The following is a 14572-nucleotide window of genomic DNA, read 5'->3' as shown; positions in this document are numbered from 1 at the left end:
GCCACAAGGGACTACATTTGTGCACTGAAAAGGACAGGTATGTTTGCTGCTTTTCCATTTTTAAAGTTCCATGCTGTTAGTCTGTGTTAAAAGTTTGTATTGCATTGCCTGTTGTGTTTTGCTCATTGTCTTTCTGCACTGTTTTTTCCACTCAATAAATTTCTATATTTTTTAAACAAAACTATCTTTATCTGTTCACAACACATATTGCAGAATGTGAAATGGTACTCAAAGCATACAGTACTTGTAAATGTACAGCACCACAGAACTCCTGATTTCAATAAAACACACAGTAATAGTTATAAATGTACAGCAAGCACTAGACATTTCTTAGTAGCATCCAAAGCTCCAGGCCCAGAGATCACTCCAGCACAGAACACTACTGTGAGTGACCATTAAAGTGCTCTTTCAAAGCCTTCCTCAACCATATAGTTCCACACTGAACTCTTGTAATGGCTGTTGTGTCTGACTGTTCAAAGTCTGCTCACAGCTGCTCCACCTCCACCCTGGCAGCAGCTTTTCCCCTTTTGGCTCACAGATATTATGCAGGACGCCAGAGGCCACTATGTGAATCAACACTGTCAGCATCCCTTCAGTCTACCAAAAGCACATGCAACTGTTGTTCTGCACCTGCTGAGCTGGTAGTTGAATCTTTCCTTGGTGCTGTCGAGGTAGCAGGTGTCTGGCTTCAAGAGCTAGAGAAGCAAGGAGTAGGCTGGGTCTCCGAGAACCACTGTTGGTATTTCAACATCACTAATAGTAATTCGCTGGTCAGGAAAGAATGTCCCTGCTTGCAGCTTTCTGAACCATCCTGTGTGCTTAACGATGTGAGTATCATGCATCTTCTCTGACCAGCCCACATTGATATCAGTGAAGCATCCCCAGTGATCCATAAATGCTTACATAACTGTAGAAAAGTAGCCCTTTCTGTTGATATATTCTGTATTAAGGTGGGCTGGTGCCAAAATAGCGATGTGTGTTCCATCTATCATACCATCTCAGTTCAGGAATCCCAAACCTGCAAATCCATCCATGATGTCCTGCGCACGTTGCCCAGAATCACAGTTCTGCATATCAGGAGATGGTTAATGACCCTACGCGCTTGCATGACAATGGCCCCCGCTGTGGATTTTCCAACTCTAAAATGATTTCCCACTGACCAGTAGTAATCCAGCATTGTAAGCTTCCATAATGTGATTGCCACTTGTTTCTCAACTGTCAGTGCAGCTCACATTGTGGTGTCCATGCACTGGAGGGCTGCGGTGAGCTCAGCACACGAATCCAGAAACTTGGCCTTTCACAATCAAAAGTTCTGCAGCCACTGCTTATCATCCCAAACCTGCATTATGATGCAATCTCACCAGCCAGTGCTTGTTTCTCAGGCCGAGAAGCAGCACTCCACCACCTGCAGCTGCTCTGTGAACGCCACCAAAAGCCTTGAATTGTTTTTCACTATGTCCCTCAGCAAACTGTCCTCCAAGAAATTGTCATGTCCCCCATTGTTGCAGTACTTTCTGTGGATTTGCAAATACACGAGAATCGTGTGTCCTATATTTCCAGCGTTCGTGAGAATAGCACAGAGGTCTGCAGGCTCCAGGCTTCTGTCAGAGATGATGGACAGCGAAAAGAGCCACGTGGATTTATGGAAATAAAAAAAGCACAATCATTTTAGCATATGGATGGCATTATGGGATGGAGAAAGGTGCATGCTGGGAACTTGACTCCTAGTTCCCAGGGATCCCTAGGTGAGTCATTTCTATCCCACAACGTATTGCAAAAAGTTCCCAAAAGGCACTGCACTGGAGGATGGCATGTTGCACACTGGGATACCTACCTATGATGGAGCCATGCTTCATCCCATACACAATCTCACAGATCATATTCTACATGTACCTACACATTAAAAACAAAAGGCCACTCAGATTTTTCATGCACACATGTAGAAAACCAATGGAATATTGAAAGCCTGAATTTCCATTCAGCTGATGAATGTATGAGTGCCAATAGCGCCCAGCAAAAAACAGCACTTTTAAACCTGCATAAGTCATCAAACCATCACAGGTGTTCACCAAGTTACTGAAGGCAGATTTGTGACCTAAGTTTATATCCTGACCAAATTTCAAGTTTCTACCACTCTGTTGTGGCATTAGAGTTGTTTTGAAAGTTTACAAATATAGGCAGAGTAGGTGGCCACATCTCTAGTTAATATTGCCAAATACTGTCCATTATAATCACCTAGTTTCAGTTGCTTATAATTTGCTAAACTTTAACCATGTGAACAGTGGTTTGATTTCTTTTAAGTTTCAACAAACTGTTCTCAAGAATTAGGTTGGGGGGATATAGGCAGTTTTGCCAATGTTGAACTTTTCTTCATTGATTTCTTTGAAAGAGCTCTAGTGTATCCCTACTTTTGAAGTAGAAACCTGAAACTTAGCAGGTGATGTTTGTGGTGTCAGGGGGGTATCTTTTGCTTTTCCCATTAAAATGTATCCAGATCTAGCACAGTTATAAATTGCTGAAAAACACAATTTGCACCTTTTGGGACTCCGCAGAGCAGTTTGTTAGAAGGAATGGGGTGTGACTGTGATTCTGCTGTACTTGCATATTCTGTATGTAGTATATAATTATTGCTTTCTTTAATTAGACCTTCTGTTTACCTTCACTTGGCTCTAGGCCTGGGTAGGTCTTCCAGAGGTCACCCTTGGGATACTTCCAGGTGCTGGAGGAACCCAGAGACTCCCCAGACTGATTGGAGTCCCAGCTGCACTTGACCTAATCACCACAGGTAAATTTCTGTGGCTTTGTTTAGAATAGGATGGAAAGATGTGACACGGGATCATTTTAGCTAGCTCAATCTACTGAACATCTTCAAAAACTCTAGTCAGACAATGCAAATTGTATTTTAACACATGATAATCTGGTTGAGTCAAAACAACTTGCCTTGTCTTAACTTGAGTTTTTGAAGATGTTAGACTGAGCGAGCTAACACAGATTAACCTTTAAATCCTGGTTTAGACAAAGCCAGAATGTTAGAATAAACTCTGTATATATGTGTGAATGCACAGACACGACGTGTGCAGACACTCCCAAGGCATATTTATGTGTGACACTAGGCCCTGGTCTACACTATGAGTTTAGGTTGAATTTAGCGGCGTTAGATCGATTTAACCCTGCACCCGTCCACACGACGAAGCCATTTTTATCGACTTAAAGGGCTCTTAAAATCGATTTCTGTACTTCTCCCCGATAAGATTAGAGCTGAAATTGACATCGCCGGGTCAAATTTGGGGTAGTGTGGACGCAATTCAACAGTATTGGCCTCCAGGGGCTATCCCAGAGTACTTCATTGTGACCACTCTGGACAGCACTTTCAACTCAGATGCACTAGCCAGGTACACAGGAAAAGCACCGGGAACTTTTGAATTTCATTTCCTGTTTGGCCAGCGTGGCAAGCTCATCAGCAGAGGTGACCATGCAGTCCCAGAATCGCAAAAGAGCTCCAGCATGGACCGAACAGGAGGTACTGGATCTGATCGCTGTATGGGGAGACGAATCCATGCTATCAGAACTCCGTTCCAAAAGACGAAATGCCAAAATATTTGAAAAAATCTCCAAGGGCATGATGGACAGAGGCTATAACAGGGATGCGCAGCAGTGCCGCGTGAAAATTAAGGCGCTCAGGCAAACCTACCAAAAAACCAAAGAGGCAAACTGCCGTTCTGGGTCACAGCCCCAGACATGCCGCTTCTATGATGAGCTGCATGCAGTTCTAAGGGGTGCCCCTACCACTACCCCACACCTGTCCGTGGACACCTGCAAGGGGGGAGTCTCACGCAACAGTCATGAGGATTTTGGGGACGAGGAGGAGGAGGATAGCGCACAACAGGCAAGCGGAGAAACCGTTCTCCCTGACAGCCAGGAACTGTTTATCACCCTGGAGCCAATACCCTCCCAACCCTCCCAAGGCGGGCTCCCGGACCATGAAGCCGGAGAAGGCACCTCTGGTGAGTGTACCTTTGTAAATATAATACATGGTTTAAAAGCAAGCGTGTTTAATGATTAATTTGCCCTGAAGACTTGGGATGCATTCCTGGTCAATACAGCTACTGGAAAAGTCTGTTAACCTCTCTGGGGATGGAGCGGAAATCCTCCAAGGACATTATTAAGGGGACATTCAGAGGTGGCTGTTCTTGCTGGGCTGTTTGCCAGTGGCTGAAAAGAAATCATCCCCGCTTTTAGCCACGCGGTGGCACGGGGGGCCCGTTCATGCTGAGCTGTTCGCGTTTGGCTGGCAGGGATCTTCCCTGATACTAGTCATATGGTGGGAGGAGGGGTGAAGCGATCATCCCAGAGAATTGGGTAGTGGGAGGAGCGGGGGGGATTTGGGTTTGTGCTGCACGTTAACCCAAAAACTGCAGCCCCTCCTTTTAAACGGCCAACCCAACGGGTGTTTGGTACGGGAAAGGAGGGCGCTGCTGTTTAAAACCATTCCCATATGTTATGAAGGTTGAAGAAGCTGAAAGACTGTGGCTTACCATGGCTGCCTGCAAGCCGAATTCTGTTGCCCGGCTCTGCGTGTGTGATCTCTCACACCAAACCGGCAGGCCCCCAATATAAGAGGTAAAATGCGACCTTGTACCGAAAGCACATGTAGTATGTAATGTTAACAGCTTGGTTCACCGTGAAAGAGTCTACGCATTGTTCTCTAAAACGTCTCTTTAAATACTACTCTCCCTTTTTTTCGTCCCGCAGCAGCAAATGTTTCAAGGCTCCATCTATCATCTTCGTCTCAGAAGCTAGTGCAAATAAGAAGGCAAAAAAAATGCACTCGTGATGAAATGTTCTCTGAGCTCATGCAGTCCTCCCGCACTGAAAGAGCTCAGCAGAATGCATGGAGGCAAACAATGGCAGAGTCCAGGAAAGCAGAAAATGAACGTGAGGACAGGAGGGATGAGCAAGATGAGAAGTTGCGTGAGCAAGAGAAGAGGTGGTGGCAGCATGATGAGAGGAGGTGGGATGCAATGCTGAGGCTACTGGGGGATCAAACTGATATGCTCCGGCATCTGATGGAACAGCAGGAAAGGCAGCAGGAGCACAGACCGCCACTGCAGCCCTTGTGTAACTGCCCGCCCTCCACCCCAAGTTCCATAGCTTCCTCACCCAGATGCCCAAGAACGCGGGGGGGAGGAGCTCCAGGCACCCAACCACTCCACCCCAGAGGACTGCCCAAGCAACAGAAGGCTGGCATTCAATAAGTTTTGAAGTGCAGTGTGGCCTTGTCCTTCCCTCCTCCCCTCATCCACCACCCCACCCAGTGTTTCCCTCCTCCCGCACCCATCCCAGGCTACCTTGGCAGTTATCCCACTATTTGTGTGATGAATTAATAAAGAATGCATGATTTTGAAACAACAATGATTTTCTTGCCTCTGCAAGTGGTGATCGAGGGGGGAGGGCGGTTGGCTTACAGGGAAGTAGAGTGAACCAAGGGGGCGGGTTTTCATCAAGGAGAAACAAACAGAACTGTCACACCATAGCCTGTCCAGTCATGAAACTGGTTTTCAAAGCTTCTCTGATGCGCAGCGCGCTCTGCTGTGCTAATCGCCCTGGTGTCTGGCTGCGCGTAATCAGCAGCCAGGCGACTTGCCTCAACCTCCCACCCCACCATAAACGTCTCCCCCTTACTCTCACAGAGATCGTGGAGAACACAGCAAGCAGCAATAACAATGGGAATATTGGTTTCGCTGAGGTCTAACCGAGTCAGTAAACTGCACCAGCGTGCTTTTAAACGTCAAAATGCACATTCTACCACCATTCTGCACTTGCTCAACCTATAGTTGAACAGCTCCTGACTACTGTCCAGGGTGCCTGTGTATGGCTTCATGAGCCATGGCATTAAGGGGTAGGCTGGGTCCCCAAGGATAACTATAGGCATTTCAACATCCCCAACAGTTATTTTCTGGTCTGGAAAGTAAGTCCCTTGCTGCAGCTGTTCAGATAGACCAGAGTTCCTGAAGATGCAAGCATCATGTACCTTTCCCAGCCGTCCCACGTTGATGTCGGTGAAACGTCCCTTGTGATCCACCAGTACTTGCAGCACCATTGAAAAGTACCCCTTGCGTTTTACGTACTGGCTGCCAAGGTGGTCCGGTCCCAAGATAGGGATATGCGTTCCATCTATCGCCCCACCACAGTTAGGGAATCCTATTGCAGCAAAGCCATCCACTATGACCTGCACATTTCCCAGAGTCACTACCCTTGATAGCAGCAGCTCAGTGATTGCGTTGGCTACTTGGATTTCAGCAGCCCCCACAGTAGATTTGCCCAGTCCAAATTGATTCCCAGCTGACCAGTAGCTGTCTGGCATTGCAAACTTCCAGAGGGTTATCGCCACTCGCTTGTGAACTCTGAGGGCTGCTCTCATCTTGGTATTCTTGCACTTCAGGGCAGGGGAAAGCAAGTCACAAAATTCCATGAAAGTGCCCTTATGCATGCGAGAGTTTCACAGCCACTGGGAATCATCCCAGACCTGCAGCACTATGGAGTCCCATCAGTCTGTGCTTGTTTCCCAGACCCAGAATCGGCATTCCATGGCATGAGGCTGCCCCATTGCCACCAGGATGTCCAAATTGCCGGAGCCTGTACTTTTGAGAGAAATCTGTGTCCATGTCCCCATCACTCTCGTCACCGCACTTCCGTCGCCTGCCTTTGCAGGTTCTGGTTCTGAACATACTGCAGGATAATGCACGAGGTGTTTACAATGCTCATAACTGCTGCGGTGATCTGAGCGGGCTCCAGGCTTGCTGTGATATGGTGTCTGCAAGAGAGCAGAGTTGCAGCGGAAGCGGTGGCTGACGACAGATGCCATGAGAATAGATATTTATAGAGAGCGATGAGAGGACCTGCGAGGTGGATTCATGAGAGCAGGAGAGCAGAGTTGCAGCGGAAGCAGTGGATAACGACTGTTAGCACCGCGCACATTTCCCGAGGAAGAGCACACGTACCCGGGAGCCCATGACAGACAACATGTCTCAGTAGCGAATTTTTCCAATAGCAGCAGAGCAGAGTTGCAGCGGAAGCAGTGGATGACGATGGTTAGCAGCCCTACTGCACCGTCTGCTGAAAACAATATGGCGTCCGCACGGAAAAAAGGTGCGAAACTGTCGTCTGCTGTTGCTTTCACGAAGTGAGGGGCGATTGACGACAGATACCCAAAACCACCCATGACAATGTTTTTGCCCCATCAGGCATTGGGAGCTTAACCCAGAATTCCAGTGGGCGGCGGAGACTGTGGAAACTGTGGGATAGCTACCCACAGTGCACCGCTCCGTAAGTCAATGCTAGCCGCGGTAATGAGGACGCACTCCGCCGACTTAATACGCTTAGTGTGGACATACGCAATCAACTGTATAAAATTGATTTCTAAAAATCGACTTCTATAATATCGACCTAATTTTGTAGTGTAGACATACCCTAGATGGTACATTCATGTGTGCATGCATTCATACCTATGCATCTCTTGCAGAATGGAATTAGCTGTGGTCTAACTGGGGGACAAAAGGAATGGCTTTGTAATCTCTATCTAGATATTTATTACCATTTTCTTTCTTGTAAGACGGAGTTGCCATTTTGTCTGTACACATTAGATTACTGAAACCTTTAGGTAGTAAAACAGTGGGACATTTTAAATGAAAAGGAGTTTTGCTCCTCAGTACCCTGCTGTGCTGAGAGAGCACAACTGGGGAAATACAAGGTGTATAACCACACTTCAAAGTTAATTAGAACAGGAGAAAACTGACAGAACAGGACGTACCTGGCCTTCAGTTTTTACTGCTAGCTTGCCTTTGTTTTTTCCCATTCTGTGTTATCTCAGCACACCTGCTTTTGCCATTCCAGAGGAAAGCCAATTAATGATTTAGTTAGCAGTGCATGTTCCTGTCTGGTGTGACTAATGCATCCCAACTGGGAACATATCTCAGGCCAGCCAAATACAGAAGTTTTATCAAATGGAATGTAATGAAATCTCTGACAGCAGGAAGCTGAAGCCACCTTATTTCTTCATTATAGGGAAACGTGTGCTGGCTGCTGAAGCGCTGAAGCTGGGCATCATTGATGAAATCGTGGAAGAAAACACAATTAATGCAGCAATCCACTTGGCAAACAAAGTGTCAGGTAAGGGAGGAAGTGTAATAATGACAAGGAGCCCATTGGTGAGGAGCAGCTCAGCCTAGTCAGGTTAGCGGGCCAGAAGGAGAACAGTTGGGGCTAACCAGAAGGCCTGCTGTGAAAAGAGCACCCTTGCTCTTTTCCAAACACCGTTTCGATCTCCTGCCTCTTTGCTGGGTTTTGAATTCCACAGAAAACAAGCTTTAAATAGAGAGCAATTATTTTTCTGAAGTATGGCTGAAAAACTCAAAAATACTGGTGAGCCTCAAGGCTCTCAACAAATTCAGATGAGGCAGAGAGATGGGGACAAATACAGTTAAAGCAACAAAGATTCCCTATGGCTCATGCATGCTAAACATACACCCTTCCACACCCCCGAGGAACAGCACTGCTTCCACCCCAGGTGGTTTTCTGGGTTTATAAGAGGACTAAGCACACTTTCCAAATACAGTACATTCTTGGACAGCCAGGCTTGTTGGTGCTGTGCACAGCTCGCTGCACAATCAATACTGGCTGCACTAAAAGAACTCTTGGTAATGGCAAATCCTCAGCCAGGCATACTGATCCAGTACATCTGTCTCTAAATGCCCATTTCACCATTTCTTTAGCCATCAGCTGTTCTTACTTTGTCATTGTCTAAGAAGAAGCTGAGTTGTGAAGAGGGGAGATACACCGGAAATGGCAATCCTATGAAGAGGTCATTTAGAACTTAAAGGTCACTAGGCCAAATTTACTTACACAGGAAATGTTTTCACCACTGTCCTGCTTTGGTGCATCTTCTGGGGAGAGCATCCAAGTGAAAATGAGATAGGATCAGAACAGACTAAAATGGGGAAAGAACAAATTAAAAATTACTTAGACAAATTAGATGTCTTCAAGTCACCAGGGCCTGATGAAATGCATCCTTAAGGAGCTGACTGAGGAGATATCTGAGCCATTAGCGATTATCTTTGAAAAATCATGGAAGATGGGAGAGATTCCAGAAGATTGGAAAAGAAAAAATATAGTGCCAATCTATAAAAAGGGAAATAAGGACAACCTAGGGAATTACAGACGAATCAGCTTAACTTCTGTACCCAGGAAGATAATGGAGCAAATAATTAAGCAATCAATTTGCAAACATCTAGAAGATAATAAGGTGTTAAGTAACAGCATGGATTTGTCAAGAACGAATTGTGTCAAACCAATCTGATAGCTTTCTTTAACAGGGTAACAAGCCTTGTGGATAGAGAGGAAGCAATAGACGTGGTATATCTTGACTTTAGTAAAGCTTTTGATACTGTCTTGCATGACCTTCTCATAAACAAACTAGGGAAATGCAGCCTAGATGGAGCTACTATAAGGTGGATGCAAAACTGGTTGGAAAACCATTCCCAGAGAGTAGTTAACAGTGGTTCACAGTCATGCTGGAAGGCCATAACAAATGGGGTCTCACAGGGATCAGTTCGGGGTCTGGTTCTGTTCAATATCTTCATCAATGATTTAGATAATGGCATAGAAAGTACACTTATAAAATTTGTGGATGACACCAAGCTGGGAGGGGTTGCAAGTGCTTTGGAGGATAGGATTAAAATTCAAAATGATCTGGACAAACTGGAGAAATGGTCTGAAGTAAATAGGATGAAATTCAATAAGGACAAATGCAAAGTGCTCCATTTAGGAAGGAATGATCAGTTGCACACATACAAAGTGGGAAATGACTGCCTAGGAAGAAGTAGTGCAGAAAGGGATCTGGGGGTCATAGTGGACCACAAGCTAAATATGAGTCAACAGTGTAACGCTGTTGCAAAAAAAAGCGAATATCATTCTGGGATGTATTAGCAGGAGCTTTCTAAGCAAGACAAGAGAAGTAATTCTTCTGCTCTACTCCACGCTGATTAGGCCTCAACTGGAGTATTGTCCAGTTCTGGGCACCACATTTCAGGAAGGATGTGGACAAATTGGAGAAAGTCCAAAGAAGAGCGACAAAAATGATTAAAGGTCTAGAAAACATGACCTGTGAGGGAAGATTGAAAAAATTGGGTTTGTTTAGTTTGGAAAAGAGAAGACTGAGAGGGGACATGATAACAGTTTTCAAATATGTAAAAGGTTGTTACAAGGAGGAGGGAGAAAATGGTTTTTCTTAACCTCCCAGGAAAGGACAAGAAGCAATGGGCTTAAATTGCAGCAAGGGTGGTTTAGGTTGGACATTAGGAAAAACTTCCTAACTGTCAGGGTTGTTAAGCACTGGAATAAATTGCCTAGGGATGTTGTGGAATCGCCATCATTGGAGATTTTTAAGAGCAAGTTAGACAAACACCTCTCAGGAATGGTTTTAGATAATACTTAGTCCTGCCATGAGTGCAGGGGACTGGACTAGATGACCTCTCGCGGTCCCTTCCAGTCCTATGATTCTGTGAACTCTGCTGGAGCTCTGCACATGAGAGCCAAGCGGGGAAGCACTGAGTCCACACACTCCTTGGCTGTCCTGGCCACATGCCTTTTTCTGCCAACACCCCACCTTCTTCTGGAATGGTGTTTGTCCACTTCCACCTCTTCCCAGCACAGAAAAGGTTGCAGACAGCTTTCCCTGCTGCAGCCTCTTTCCTAGTGGACCTTCGGGCCTTGTGCCAAGAGCTATGCCAACAAAAGCTGGCATAGTCCAAAGGGTGAATCTAGAATTCTAGATGCCTGTATGTACCATTTTTAACACTATTTAATTTATGCGTTCTTGCTCAAGATCAATATGTTGCAGCATTCTCACCTACATTTTGTCCAAGAGCTCTCTGGCAGAAGTGGTCTCCTGCAATAGATACTTTCCCCTCTCACTGTGTTCAGGTTATTTTTAAGATTTTTTATTTCTGTCTTTAGCAACAATCAATCATTTCCATAAGCAGTCCTTCTTCCTCTCTCTTTTTTTGTTCAGACAACCAAGTTCTATGGAAATATAAAGCTCTTAGAGATATGTGTTAATATACTTTGCTGTTGGTTCTAAGCAAGGCAAAGAAACTTCTGCTCATCAACCTCACCTGCCTGTTTTAGATTAAAGTTCCATGTTTGTCCCTCCTCTGTCTTTTGGAGAAGTTATCACCCTTCTCAGCAATGTCTTTCCAAGAAGCAATGGATTCACTCTGAAGTATGCTCCAGGTTGATGACCCTGTGTAGGGTCCATACCAGTATTTATAGCAGAGATATGTAACTTCGGTAGATACATTACTAGACTTGGCAAATGCTCTGGTTTTCAGCTTAATATTATTTGAAATCAGATAAAACCCCCAGACATTTGAATGCTTATTTTCTTCTCTGTGACAAGTTAGTTATGCATCGTGCAGTGACTGAGAATGATGAAAGCCAGCATGACCTCAGAGGAGAACCTCAGGACTGGATGAATCATCCAACATTCTGTTCCTTGATGCCATTTGCTTTTGGGATTTACATATCTACTGTCATTACCAGATCATTTCTGTACTTTAATTTCATCCTCAGTGACTAACAGAATTAACTGCATGAGTACTGTAACAAACAAGAATCATAGCAAGAAGCTAAGGGCTTTTTAAACTGCTATGTACTCTTTCCTTACAGCTTTCATGATACCTGTTTCAGCTGTCCATTTTTCCCAGACAGCATTTTCAAAGTTAGCCCTGATTTCCCACCTACTCTGAGGATTTGCCACCAAGCCTTGTTGAAGAACACTGAAATCTGAAAACGTGTCAGTTCACTACTTAACGGCATGATCCCTGATCAAGATGAAAGAATGAGCTGACAGAGAAAGCATAGGATAGATTTATGACATTGATCTTTGTTTACTTCTCCGTCATACTATAGTAAAACAGCACCATCAGTGTCAAACACCTTAAAAAAAGATGCAGCTGTCTCAGCTACTTGGGCTGCACTCATGAGCTCAAATTTCAGTGAGTGCTTCCAAATTTGCTCGTGTATTTTATGGGAACCAACAACCAAGATGCATGGGAAATACCAAGATTTGAGTCCATTATCCTTGCATATAGCACTAGGCTCGCTTTCTGATAGGACTGATGAAGAACCTTTTTTCATATGTAAGCTGGATAATTGCTTATGTAAAATAACTTGTGGTGGCACTGTTAGAATTTCTACACTTGATCAGATACTTAGCCAAGTAAATGGAAGATCAGTTTCAAAAAGTCAACTTGGAGATTATTTTCTTTCAGAGCTTTGCTGTCTGCTAGTGCTGTAGATTTTGTGGCTAAAGCTCAGTCTTTCATATTTTATAGTGATAGGCTGGTACTGTGCAAGGCTTCCTTGGTTTAATATAATATGTGCTTAACAGAATTGTCTATACAGTCTCCACCTGTTAGAAGAACATCCTTCATCCACAAATGGTTATGGAATGTTCCTAGCGAAGGACACTCAGGTACAGTTTTGTGTATTTAAGGATAAGAATACACAGACATCATCTACAGAAGTGATGCTCCACGTTTACTTATTCAGTGAAAATCAAGACTGATGTGCGGCAGGTCGGGTAAATTAACATAGTCTTCAAGCCTTAGCTTTTGCAGACAAAATAAATGTCCTCACTTCCGAAAATATCCCTAATAAGAAAGGAACAGAGACTACACTGAAAACTACAGACAGAGATTAATTTCTTGAAGAGCTGCAAGCTGTAATTTATAAGAGGAATGTTCTTTCATGAGGTTGGTTTTTTTTTCTTTTTTTTAAATAAAGGTCCCGGCTGCCAATTTAGAGCAGCATTGCACAATGTGTCCACTGGATGGCACCAGCAAATTAACATTCAACTGGTTTCAGAGTAGCAGCCGTGTTAGTCTGTATTCGCAAAAAGAAAAGGAGGACTTGTGGCACCTTAGAGACTAACAAATTTATGTGAGCATAAGCTTTCGTGAGCTACAGCTCACTTCATTGGATGCATGCAGTGGAAAATACAATGGGGAGATTTTATATACACAGAGAACATGAAACAATGGGTGTTACCATACAGACTGTAACCAGAGTGATCACTTAAGGTGAGCTATTACCAGCAGGAGAGCGCCGGGGGCGGGGGAGGACGACCTTTTGTAGTGATAATCAAGGTGGGCCATTTCCAGCAGTTGACAAGAATGTCTGAGGAACAGTGGGGGGTGGGGTGGGGGATAAACATGGGGAAATAGTTTTACTTTGTGTAATGACCCATCCACTCCCAGTCTCTATTCAAGCCTAAGTTAATTGTGTCCAGTTTGCAAATTAATTCCAATTCAGCAGTCTCTCGTTGGAGTCTGTTTTTGAAGTTTTTTTGTTGAAGTATTGCCACTTTTAGATCTGTAATCGAGTGACCAGAGAGATTGAAGTGTTCTCCAACTGGTTTTTGAATGTTATAATTCTTGACGTCTGATTTGTGTCCATTTATTCTTTTATGTAGAGACTGTCCAGTTTGGCCAATGTACATGGCAGAGGGGCATTGCTGGCACATGATGGCATATATCACATTGGTAGATGTGCAGGTGAACGAGCCTCTGATATTGTGGCTGATGTGATTAGGCCCTAAGATGGTGTCCCCTGAATAGATATGTGGACACAGTTGGCAACGGGCTTTGTTGCAAGGATAGGTTCCTGGGTTAGTGGTTCTGTTGTGTGGTGTGTGGTTGTTGGTGAGTGTTTGCTTCAGGTTGGGGGGCTGTCTGTAAGCAAGGACTGGCCTGTCTCCCAAGATCTGTGAGAGTGATGGGTCGTCCTTCAGGATAGGTTGTAGATCCTTGATGATGCGTTAGAGAGGTTTTAGTTGGGGGCTGAAGGTGATGGCTAGTGGCGTTCTGTTATTTTCTTTGTTGGGCCTGTCCTGTAGTAGGTGACTTCTGGATACTCTTCTGGCTCTGTCAGTCTCAGTCATTCAACTGTCACTTGGCTCTTCACTTGCTCTCAGTGCATGAAAGCACATATTCTTCAAAGACCAACCGCACTGGGAGCCAAGCAGAACCTGAGGCAGATTTGGGTCAAAACAGCACCTCTTGGCATCAGGCTGTAGGTGGGAAAGAGGATGAGGAAAGCCTGAGTGCCGATTTGCCAGTGTGGTGATGTGTGTCTCCTGTCTGAGTAGCAGGTTGCCGATGGGCATCACTGATACGATTGCTGGGTAACTGGGCAGATCCTGACTCTTCAGTGGTGACCACTGGAGGCAGGCACCAACCAACTGTATCTCTCAACCATCCTTGGGGGACGTTCCCAATAGCCTTGCCTCTTTTCAGTCCCGCTCTGAAGCTCACTATTGTGGCTGCCTAATGCTCTAGACAAAGAGGGATGGACATACTGCGCTCTTGAGCCAACCAGTGTTGCTCCTGGCTTGATCAGAGGTGGGCAGTTGAGAGCAAGGGGTGGCATTTGTCCTTCTGATGGATTAGGTGCACTGCCTTCCTTTTATGTGCTTCCTGTCTCTGCTAGCCTGGGGAGTAGGGACGAATCTTAG

The 14572-nt window shown here is 45.0% G+C and overlaps 1 protein-coding gene across 1 annotated transcript in view; it reads left to right on the top strand.

The window, feature by feature from the left end:
• EHHADH (enoyl-CoA hydratase and 3-hydroxyacyl CoA dehydrogenase) overlaps nt 1-14572 on the top strand; it is a 48781-nt gene that overhangs the window by 14597 nt on the left and 19612 nt on the right. The window contains exons 4-5 of the mRNA XM_037908600.2: nt 2674-2785; nt 8065-8169. Of these exons, the coding sequence (XP_037764528.1) occupies nt 2674-2785; nt 8065-8169 (217 nt within the window). The remainder of the gene's footprint in view (nt 1-2673; nt 2786-8064; nt 8170-14572) is intronic.

This window comes from Chelonia mydas, chromosome 9 (genome assembly GCF_015237465.2).
Source record: "Chelonia mydas isolate rCheMyd1 chromosome 9, rCheMyd1.pri.v2, whole genome shotgun sequence".
In the NCBI taxonomy this organism is placed as follows: Eukaryota; Metazoa; Chordata; order Testudines; family Cheloniidae; genus Chelonia; species Chelonia mydas.
This window is presented reverse-complemented; position numbering and strand designations above follow the sequence as displayed.